Source organism: Peromyscus californicus, unplaced genomic scaffold (assembly GCF_007827085.1).
Source record: "Peromyscus californicus insignis strain IS unplaced genomic scaffold, ASM782708v3 Scaffold_11__1_contigs__length_118956290, whole genome shotgun sequence".
Taxonomy (NCBI): Eukaryota; Metazoa; Chordata; class Mammalia; order Rodentia; family Cricetidae; genus Peromyscus; species Peromyscus californicus.
In genome coordinates, this window is record NW_026294402.1 from 112,365,107 (window position 1) to 112,377,371 (window position 12,265).

Here is a 12,265-nt window from a genome sequence, read left to right on the forward strand (position 1 = left end):
ACTAGAACTCTGAAATAAAGATTTTTTTATTTCATAAAAAATAAGTTTTCATGATTAGGGTGAGCAAACATTGTTTCGGTCCATCACTTTTGGCTTATATTACAAGTGGTTTCCATTAAGATGTGACTTCCTGGACTCATTATTGACCTACATGCTTGTAGGAAGCCTCTGCAGCCTCTTCTTAGTAGGAACTCCGGTTTTTCTGAATTCTTCCCTTTCCTTGAGATATTCCAGTTTGCATTCTTCATAGAAGGCTGGATCATTATAGCTACAAGGAGTAAATAAAATAATTCAAAATAGATACAATATAAACCTTAATAAAATTCAGATATTCATGAGATTAAATCTTGAGAAGTTGACATTCAGTAATAGTCGGCAAGGCACAATAAACATTAATGAACTAGTAAGAATAGAACTAAAAATTTTTTAAATGTGTAATTAATAAAAAGTATAGTAATATACAGTCTTAAGTTTAGTCTTATCACAGAATAGAACAAATGCTACATTCCAGGAGCCAATGGCTTAACAGGCAAAGGCTGAACTAACACAAAATATAAAAAGTACAAAGATGGATATAGAAACATGAGGAAGGGGAGGTGTCACGAAAACATGCTTGAGTTTTGCAGGGACACAGAAACACAGCAAAAGGGCATGTTGAAAAGTGCATGTGAAGGCAGAATGATATGCACAGGTCACTTCAAGTGGACTGGTACTCCCATAGTGAATTATGCACACAGCAGAAAGAACCCAAGAAACAGAGTGCACAGGAACCTAAGTATGATGAGCCACTTATGCCAATCTACAACAGTCTATCTCAAAAGCAATAGGACATGAATAACTGCAAACAGAAGACTCTTGAATGACTGGTGGTGTATGGCAGGTAGGTTGAAAGGGACAGAAAAGTTTTTAAAGTTGGATCACTAATATCATTCAAGCAAGAAATGATGAGGGCTTCCACTAGCCCAAAGGAAGAGATGTACGGATGCAACAGGGGAGAAAAAAAACTGATTTGGTAAATAACTAGAGTTAGTTAGGAGACAGACGACTCTAGACTATAGAAAACTATAATTCAAGCCACATAACACAGTCTGAACCAAAAAAAAAAAAGTTCTATTTAGGACATGAGGGAAAGCAGAAAAATGAGATCTGTAGTTATTTAATCCATGGGTAAAAACTACACTTAGATTTAAAATTCTTAACAGAACCCAACTTTAAGGAACAGCTTAAGGGAGACAAGATTGAGGCGCGGAGAAATGTGTGGCCTGTTGCAGGGTATTTGTTTACACTATGTGAAGGTATGTCACTGTGATTGGGTTGGTTTAATAAAAAGCTGAATGGCCAATAGCTTAGCAGGAGAGGTTAGGCAAGACTTCTGGGCAGAGAGAGGAACTTGGGATAAATCTAGGTACATGAGGAGACACCAGACAGACAGGAAGATGGACATACAGAATGGAAGGTAAAAGGCAAAACGAAGATTGATAGAAACAGGTTAATTAAGTTATAAGACCTAGATGAGAACAAGCCTAAGTTAAAGGCCAAGCTTTTATAATTAATAAGTCTCCATGTTATTATTTGGGAACTGGCGGTCCCCAAGAGAAAGTCCGACAATAAAGTCCAACTACATTTGGCACTCCAACACATGGCACAACCACACAGAAGAAGTCAAGCCAGCACCACCAAAGTCACTACCTGACTGCCTTGGCCTCTCCACGAGCATTCAACAATTGGCTGCCCCTAGCAGAGACTCGGCTCAGCAATTTCCCAGAGCTGGGATGGTTAGGCACAGCTGGGACACCTAGCCCTCAGTGCCTATGGACCCAAAGGGGGCAGAGGCAGCTGCCAGCGCCATGTGCTAAGCAGAGCTGCGAAAGGAGCCTGCAGATGCACAGAAAGGTTTTACAACATGTTCCCAGAGCCATAATCCATAGTCTCTCTGCATGCAACCACCCCTTCTTGTCTGGTCAGTCACTTTAAGGCTTGACTCACACAGTCAGAGAACACTGCAGTTGCACAGTAAAGCCAGGTCCAGACCAAAGAAAGAAACCTCTGAACAGGTAGGTACAGTATGCTTTAAAATGTGCTTAGGTGCTAAAAAAAAAAAATAAAAAATAAAATAAAGTGAAAATGGGTATAGACAGTCATTTAAAAATAGTCTAAAAGTAATACTCTTTCAAAAAATAATATAAAAGGAATAAGCTATGTAAGGATGGGGAATACACAGGGCATCTGGATCCTGTATGGTGCTTTGTTGACTTTGAATTTTTTTAATGCTAATGAATAAAAAAGTGGCAGCTACTAAGAGAGAATGGATTGTGGGGGAAAAAAAATTACTGAATTAAACCAGCCTATATATTTTAAGAATGTTTTAACTTCAGAGTGGAAGTCAGAAAATGTGTTGTGTTTGGATTCCTTCAAAATTAATAAAGATCAGATTTGACCAGGGGAGACCTCCTAAAATTCTTGGCTGCAGACATGAAGGAAGGAACCAGAAAGGACTACAGAAGAGGTAACGTATATGCTGATCCCTTGACATGGAAACAGCTCTGAGACTGGATGAGACATAATAAATCTTGTTGGTTACAGAGTCCTCATGACTTATTACATGCCATTCTTCCATATGGTATGGATAGAGATTCATACATATTACAGCTTGGTTAGACAGTCCAAACAGATTTATAAAGTTGACAGATGTCTTTCACCTGCTCAAACATAGAATAGAGAATCATCTTTAGATGATTTGTGCATACCGCACATTCCATACTTGTGTTAGTGCAGATATGTACATTACCTTTAAAAGTTAATGTGTTTTCAGAACAAAAAGACCAGACACCAATGAGGACAAGTTGCCCAGGTGATCTAGCCTTTCAGAATGCCTCTGTTACAGCTTCCAGTAAAATCTTCATCCAGAACAACTTTAAAGCTACTAGCTGAGATGGTCCAGCCTCCATAGACTACTCCAGCCAGAACTTTAGATAAGCCCTACACTTTCCCATCACACCAAGACTAGACAACAGCTAGCTCTCCCAGGTCTTGACCTTTATCTCAATTTTCTCAGGGTCTCCTAAAGATGCTGTCACCCCCAGACAACAAGTAGTAGTAGTTTTAAGAACACAACGCCCACATTCCCAAGAGGTGGGGTGGGTATTTTGGTCGTTCGGCGGATTATGGATATTTATCATCATTTTGGGGGACTGGTTGCAAGTTGTCACTGGCCATGGTCAGGGAGGAAACTAAGAAAAGATTAGTTTTAGGAATCTCATTCTGAAAAGAAAAAAGGGGGAATATAGGAATGATAGGAGAAAGGGTAGATTATTGACTCTACTTTTAAACTAAAAAAAAGCAACCACTATAGTCTCAAATATTTTAAATTGGTATAGATTTTTGTATATTGATACAAATTTAAGGTTATTTTTGTTAAAACATACTGTATATATGTTTTTACTCCTATTTAATGTAGCTGGAAGTTTTCCTGTGTCCTGCCTGGCTCGTGGTTGAGAAAAATCTCTCACCCATGACCCATAGCCATTTATAAAATAATCATTCAGAGGCTTATATTAATTACGAACTGGATGGCCTATGGCTCAAGCTTCTTGCTAGCTAGCTCTTATAACTTAACCCATTTCTATTAATCTATAAGTTGCCACGTGGCTGTGATGTCACCAATCTGCTGGCATCTAGCTGCTTCTTGGGCAGTGGCTGGCATCTCCCCCACTCTACCGTTCTTCTCTCTGTAGCTCTACTTGGATTTCCCGCCTGGCTGTAAGCTTTCTTGCCATAGGCCAAAACAGCTTTATTTACTAATCAATGGGAACAGCATATATTCACAGCGTACAGAAAGACATCGCACAGCAGTTTCAAGTATTTTTGTATATTGATACAAATTTAAGGTTATTTTTGTTATATTGTATATATGTTTCTACTCCTGTCTAAGGTATTATACCTATGCAGCTCATTTAACAACATAATGTAAAATTATAGTCCTTGAAAGTTATTATTACAAACTATTTAGGGTAATTAAGGAACACAGGCTAATAGTCATCTATAACAAGCAAACTTATAGTCATGTTAGATATATTTTCAGGGTCAATCAGAGATATTTTAGATATATAGATAGTCTTCAAACACTTCAAAGACCCACAGAATATGGCATTTAAGGTGTTTTAATAACATAAGGCTTTTCATGACATTGAGACAGATCTGTTCCTGGCAGCACCAATTTACTTCAAAAAAGGTTGGTGGGCATCGAAAAACCTCCATAAGGAGTTTGCTTTCTTAGTGGCAAAGCTAGCCATTAGGGCAGGAAACTGCCCTTGCCTCAATTGCTGACAATATACTGTCCAAACTGGACAAGCAGGACACAAAAGAAAACAACTGCCAAACTTTGCTAAGACAAAGTAGGCAGGACAGTCCTTCAAAATTCTTGTTTCACAGGAAAGTCTGTCAGATATTCTAGGCTTGTAAGCTGAAGATGGATGCCCCAACGTTACAGAGGAACCTTGGGTGACTGTCCAGGCAGCCAGTTGTCTCTGTCATTGCTATAGTTTTGGAAGTTGTTTGCTCTGCACTTCTTGTTTACTCAGGTAATATTATATCCTCCTCGGGTCTCTGATGGGGTTGAAGACTTAAGACAGTTATACTGTTTTCCTTGTTACTAAATTCAAAAAAGAAACTTACAAAAGAGATGTAAAGTTTATAAGGTTGAGAGACATAAAACCTTAAGGTCTAAAAATATATTTTTAGGTAGGCAATAGAAGTTATGATAGAAGGTGGTTTAGGTATGAAACTTTGAACTCACCAAGACAGGATAGATAACAGAGTAATTTCTCTGAATTTGCCAAATACAAATGGACTAGACATTGTGAATGTAATCATTACTTGATAATTGTTCTTATTGTATATAGTTTTACTGTGTTAGAGATAAAAACCTGCTGTGGGATGGTCTGTATGTCAAATGCTCTGACTGGTCAATAAATAAAACACTGATTGGCCAGTGGCCTGGCAGGAAGTATAGGCGGGACTAACAGAGAGGAGAACTGAGAGAACAGGAAGGCTGAGTCAGAGAGACACTGCCAGCCGCCATGATGACAAACAGCATGTGAAGATGCCGGTAAGCCACAAGCCACGTGGCAAGGTATAGATTTTATAGAAATGGATTAATTTAAGCTGTAAGAACAGTTATCAAGAAGCCTGCCACAGCCATACAGTTTGTAACCAATATAAGTCTCTGTGTTTACTTGGTCGGGTCTGAGCTGCTGTGGGACTGGTGGGTGACAGAGATTTGTCCTGACTGTGGGCCAGGCAGGAAAACTCTAGCTACAAAAACCTTTCCTTTTTTTTTTTTTTTTTTTTTTTTTTGTAGACAGAGTTTCTCTGTATAGTTTTGGTGCCTGTCCTCGACCTTGCTGTAGACCTGGCTGGCCTCAAACTCACAGAGATCCGCCCCCTGGCTCTACCTCCCAAGTGCTGGGATTAAAGGTGTGTACCACCTCCGCCTAGCAAAACCTTTCCTTTTATTTAGACAAAAAGGAAGGAATGTTGCATGATATTTGTTTGCACTGTGTGAAGATGTGTCGCTGTGATTGATTTAATAAAAAGCTGAATGGCTAGTAGATAGGCAAGAGAGGTTAGGCGGGACTTCTGGGCAGAGAGAGGAACTTGGGATGAATCTAGGCGCATGAGGAGACACCAGCGAGACAGGGAGGGAGCCAGACATAAAGAATGGAAGACAGGTTGACAGAGGCCAGTCCTGGCAGTGGCAAGGTTCCAGAGAGGAGGTAAGGAGTTGGTGAGGGAAGGATGAGTTAGGCATGATGGTTGAGAGAATCTTGTAACCTGACTGACTAGCAGTCAGAGTGCTTCTATGTTTATACAGAATTCAGAAAACAGGGATAGATTCATGTGTTTCAAAACATAGATCATAACATTTTTGTTTTCAGACATGTGTTCAACTTTTCCTCTTGCACATCTGGGTTCATAAGTTTAGTCATTTGATGAACCGTGACAGAACAGAGTTATCTTTTACAATCAAGTTTAGTCATCATTGATAAAGAGTTATCTTTTACAATCACTTTTACTCATTAATCTCATAACCCAATTTTTAAGTATCTAGAGGCATATGACAGCCCATTCTCAGGCTGCCTATTTTTGTGTCTTTAAGGACGCTAGAAAGAAAGAAAATCTCCAAGCCAGCCCAGGCAGTTTGCCATGTCCTAAGTAGTGTATTATTAACTCTTAATAGCCAGAGTGCCCAAGAAAAATCTTCAGGTCAAAGCTGCTGCAGTTATTATTCAAATTCTGGCATAATACAATGTTTACATTTTATAACTTTACAAAATTTATTTATATGTTTAATCCTAGTATCCTTTTGTTCTTTGGTCATAAGACACCACAGTGGCTTTGCATGAGCTAACTTTTCTAACAAAGGGAGGTCCTGACAACTCATCCTTTTATCATCTTTCCACAATATTCTTTGACCATCAATATAAGTTTCTGTGAGGGGCTGAAGTAACTTCAGCTAATCTAACTTTGTTGCTGTATATGCCACATAATGGCCTGAGTATATAGTAAAAAGAGACTTGTAATCTCATCTGCAACCAACTCTTCTAGCTCATCGAATCTTGCTGACCTTTTAAAGTTTACCTTGCTTTGATTATCTTGTTCCTGAGTAACTATGGTGACAGATGTTTTAAGAATATATCAAACCTTCATAAAGAGACCTCTGGCTTTTTTTTTTTTTTTTTTTTTTTTAGTTTTTAGAAACAGGGTTTCTCTATGTAGCTTTGTGCCTTTCCTGGATCTCTCTCTGTAGACAAGGCTGGCCTCGAACTCACAAAGATCCGCCTGCCTCTGCTGGGATTAAAGATGTGCGCCACTACCACCCAACACCTCTGGCTTTTGTATGTGTGTCACAGCCTCCAAGGAGGAAAAAGACCTTCAAGTAGATAAGGATATCTTCCTAAAGTGGGAGGGGTAGTATGCTCATAACCTTCTTGGGGAAGCTCAAAAGCAGTGCTCCTGGGAGAAGGCACAAATGACTCATAATATATTTCCATCAATCCAATATCCTCAAATTGTACAAATATAAAAGTCCCCAAGTATACAACATGCAAAGATCGAAAACAAAAGTGGCTTGGAGGCCATTGTGCAGCTCAGCTTTGCTGGATCTTTGTCAAACAGCTGTGGTGGCTTTATGACTTTGGCTGTTTCCATCAGATATGACTGCGCCAACAGGTAAAGTCACGTGGCAAAATGTAGATTAATAGAAGCAGGTTAATTAAGTTATAAAAGCTATATGGGAACAAGCCTAAGCTAAAGGCCAAGTTTTTATAATTAATATGTCTCCATGTCATTATTTAGGAACTGGTGGTTCCCATGAGAAATTCTGACAAGAAAGACCAACTACAGTGGCTAACGAGACATCACTGCCAGGGAAACTATCAAAAACTTGAGTAAAAGAGGAAGGACTGCTTATGGGTTTGGCCATCAGGAGCACATTAGTCTTCAGTAGTTTTGGAAGATCCAGTATAGTGGTCACAGTATAGTGAAGAATGAGGATGAGAGGCAGGAATAAAGGAGCACGAACCATTCCTGTTTCAACATGTTCCTAAAGGGGAGCAGCAGTCGCATGCACGCTGTGGCTCATCACAGTAATTAACAAAGAAGAGCACTTATTCTGAGACTTATTGTCAAAGAAAAATTTCATAACTTTGCACTTTTCCTCAGCTAATGTCAAACCCATCTTTGTTTCTTTGGTTGCTTTTCTCTCTTCTAAACCAACAGCAACAGTTTCCGTCCTCCCTCCCCATGACGAACTAGACCCTATACTTCATATTTCTAGAAAGTTGGAAATGAAAAGATATTCATACTGTCAAATAAGAGTAGATAAGAAAGTGTCACTGTTTACTAAGTGCATATCGTACTCCAGGCCCCGTGGTCAATGTTACATAGTACATCATAACCACTCCCAGAACTGTCTTTTCTCACCATGAGGACAGCCCCAAAGTCTCAGTGACCCAGCTGAGCCTAGGCTATCCTCTCTATAGACTGTTCCTGCAACTCTGCTCTAGGGCTGAGTTTCTACAGATTTATGTCCAACTAAAAACATGTTTGTGGCAATATATCGTGTCCCCCAATATACTGTGCACCCTAATAAAGCTTCCCTGGGGATCAGAGTAAAAAGCCAGCCATTATATTAAACATAGAAGTCAGGCAATGGTAGCACACGCCTTTAATCCTAGCATTCGGGAGACAGAGATTCATCCGATCTCTGTGAGTTCAAGGCCACAATGGGAAAAGATCTGGGTATGGTGGCACACGCCTTTAATCCCAACAGTAGATAACCATAGAGGTCTGGAGATCTATACAGACAGGAAGTGACAGAGATGGGCAGAAAGAAGAAGTGATGTAGCTGGGCAGAGAGAGGAAGTGAGATGGCAGGGACAGAGAGGATATAGGTGTGAGTACACAGGAAGTGGCTCTCTCTTTGGCTGAAGATTTCTAGTGGTAAGAACATAGCTGGTTTCTTTCTGCTTCTGTGATCTCTTAGTTTTCACCCCAATATCTGGCTCTGGGTTTTTTATTAATAAGACTGTTTAGCAATTCATCTTACACGTTATTTTAATTAATGAATTAGAGATAGGAAATTATGCATATTATGGGAGTAGAAATCACAGGCATTTGGGCAAATTCTTCATGAAACTTGCTTGTCCCTTCAGAACCTGCTTGGGTCAAATAATATATATATTACTTCCATCTGATAATGGGTTGCTGCTGGGCTTGTACTACTTTGAGGCTTGGTTGGTCAGATAATGGTGCCCATCTCATGATGGACAACTCAGGTTGCATGATAATTTGGTGGCCCACTATCACATATTCAGTTTCCACTAAGACCCTATAGCAGGCCAAGAGCTGTCTTTCAGAGGGAGAATAGTTGTCTTCAGATGATGGTTAGAACCTTGCTCCAAAATCACACAGGTCTCTTCCATGAATCACTTATAAGGGCCAGCAAAGGCTCCAAATAGCATCCCTATCTGCCACTGGCACCACAAGTACTACTGGGTCTACTGGACCATATTGTCCAAGTGGTAGAGCAGCTTGCACAGCAGCCTGAACCTGTTGAAGAGCCTCCTCCTGTTCCAGGCCCCACTCAATGCTAGCAGCTTTCCGAGTCACTTCGTATATGGGCCAGAATAACACACCCAAGTGGGTAATGTGCTGACTCCAGAATCCAAATAGGCCCACTAAACGTTGTACTTCTTTCTTGGTGGTGGGAGGAGTCAGGGGCAATAATAGCTTATCCTTCACCTCAGAAGGAATATCTCTGCATACCCCACATCACTGGACACCTAAGAGAATTTCACTGAAGTAGAAGGCCCTTAAATTTGGTTGGATTTATTTCCCATCCGTGGATGCACATATGGTCACCAACAAGTCCAAAGTGGTTGCTATCACCTGCTCACTTGGTCCAATAAGCATTATGTCATCAATATAGTACACCAGTGTGATATTTTGTGTTAGAGAAAAATAATCAAGATTCCCTTCAAACTAAGCTATGACACAGGGCAGAAGAGTTAATATACCACTGAGGTAAAACTATAAAGGTATACTGCTGGCTTTGTCAACTGAAAGTGAATTGCTTCTGGTGGCCCTTATGGACAGGTACTGAGAAGAAGGCATTTGCTAGATCAATTGCTGCATACCATGTACCAAAGAGGTACAATCTGCTTAAGTAAGGACACCACATCTGGTACAACAGCTGCATTAGAAGTCACTACTTAAGGTGTTTGAATGAGAATTATAACACAAATTCCTAAATAATCTTATTAATAAAAAACCCAGAGTCAGATATTGGGGGTAAATTCTGAAAGATGAGAGAGATAAAACAAGCCACAGCCAACCTCACCTCGCCAACTCCTCAGCCGATCCTGTTTCCTCAGACTGGAAGCCTCTGAGTCCTCACCCAAAAGTGTCTCCACTGAACTGCTGCTAAAAAGCCTAAAACCTTAAAAAGCCTCTAGTTCCTGGTCCTCACACCTTATATAACTTTCTGCTTCCTGCCATCACTTCCTGGGATTAAAAGCGTGAGATCTCAAGTGCTGGGATTAAAGGTGTGTGCCACCATGCCTGACTCTGTTTCCAGTGTGGCCTTGAACTCACAGGGATCCAGATGGATCTCTGCCTCCAGAGTGCTAGGATTAAGGGTGTGTGCTATCACTGCCTGACCTCTATGTCTAATCTAGTGGCTGCTCTGTTCTCTGACCCCAGATAAGTAGGGTACACAATATATTGAGGGTACACAACATATCACCACAGAGAATGGCCCCCATAAGCTCATGTATTTGAATGCTAGATCCCTCATTAGTAGAATTGTTTTGGGAAGGATTGGGTGTGGCCTTGGAGGAGGTGTGTTACTGGAGGTGGGCTTTAAGGCTTCAAAACCCCATAGCAGGCTCAGTCTGTTTCTCTCTGTCTCCAACTTTCAGATAAGATGTGAGCTCTCAGCTACTGCACCAACACCATGCCTGTCTGCCTGTGCTATGCTCCCTGGCATGATGGTCATGAACTTGCCTCTAAAACTATAAGCAAGCCCCCAATTAAATGGTCATGGTGTCTCTTCACATCAATAGGACAGTGACTAAGACACTATTTGATTAAGGTTTTGTAGTCAATTCTCATTCTCCACTATCCATCAGTCTTTGGCACAGGCCAGTTAAAGGGAGATGTAGAAGCCACCGCCCTGCATCACTCAAGTCTTTGATGGTGACACTAATTCCTACCATTCCTACAGGGATGTGATACTGCCTTTGGTTCACTACTTTTCTTGACAGAGGCAACTCTAAAAGGTTTCCATTTGGCCTTCCCAACCATAACAGCTCTCACTCCACAGTTATGGGACCAATGTGAGAATTCTGCCAACTTCTATCTATCCCAATTATGCATTCTAGAACTGGAAAATAACCACAAGCTGATTCTGGGAACCCATCGTACCTACTGTAAGTAGGACATTAGCCAAAACTCCATTAATTACCTGCCTTCTATAAGTCCATCCTTTAACTAGAGGGCCACAGTGCTTCTTGGGATCTCCCCGAATCACTGCCAATTCAGAACCTATATCCAATAGACCTTGGAAAGTCTGATTACTTCTTTTCCCCAGTGAACAGTGTAGGTCTGTGCTTCACCCCTGAAGCACCGCCCCTAGTAGGCAGCAGGTAATTGCTAGGCACCTGCCCCCTTCCTGGGGCATGGCCAAGATGGGGACCCCTTAAGACCTGAGACCTGAGATGTGTACATGCTCGCTTTCTCTTGGCTACCTCATGATCCTGGATGCTGGATGCTGGACCGCAGACCAAGTCAGAGTTCTCCTAAGAACTGCATTGGACTGTGCTTCACCTCTCCTGGATCCCATAACCGACCCCTTTGCTTGCTGTAAGTTTACCCAAAATAAACCTCTTGTGACTATTAGATAAACTACATGGAATTGCCTCATTAATTTCCACTATAAACAGTTATCTTTGTAAAGGCTTTAGGTCCATGTGGGAAAGGATGGGAGAAAGACTAACAGTAAAACTCTTAGGTATTTGAAAAATATATAATGCATTTAGTGTTATTATACATAGGATAGTTATATCATGTTAAGTGTCATTATGGCCTGGTTTTTGTTTTGATCTAGAAACTAAAAATAATATAAGGAGAGATGATTATGTGTTAAGTTAACAAAGGGAGGGCTTGTGATGGCTAATCTTGGTTGTCAATTTGACTACATCCAAAATCAACTAAAATTCAAGCAGCTGGACACACCTGTGGGGGATTTTCTAGATTGTATCATTTGAGGTCAGAAGACCCACCCTGAGTCTGGGCCACACCTTCTGGTCGCAGCCTATATAAACAGACATGGTAGAAGGAAGAATTTGCTTTTAGCCTGCTTGCCCTCACTCTCCATGCTAAGTCCATCTATCCTGCTACTGAGGCTGTCATTCACTGGCAGTAGAACATACTTCTTCAGGATCCAACACAGGCCAAAGGCCAGCTAAGACATCTAGCCTCTGGGAGCCCACAACGGTTTCCTAGTGAGATCTGAGTTTGCTTTACCCAGTAGGTCTGCATAAGGGTATGGACTGACCATGGTTATCAGGTGTTTGGAAAGGTCTGCACTTGTCTGTGCTGGGGGAGGTCTTTTGCTCCACCCCTTGGCATTTCTATATAGCCCTTTAGAAGAGACAAAAAGGGCTGGTGGATAAGGATCCAGGTCCTCCAGAGGATATTCTGT

General features: G+C 40.9%; 1 protein-coding gene across 1 annotated transcript in view; it reads right to left on the reverse strand.

Annotated features, from left to right (window-relative positions):
- Window positions 1-8: 8 nt before the first annotated feature.
- The window catches only part of Cmc1 (C-X9-C motif containing 1), a 93,578-nt gene continuing 81,321 nt past the window's right edge, over window positions 9-12,265 (reverse strand). The window contains exon 4 of the mRNA XM_052723693.1: window positions 9-268. Coding sequence (XP_052579653.1) covers window positions 148-268 — 121 coding nt within the window. The 3' untranslated portion in view covers window positions 9-147. The remainder of the gene's footprint in view (window positions 269-12,265) is intronic.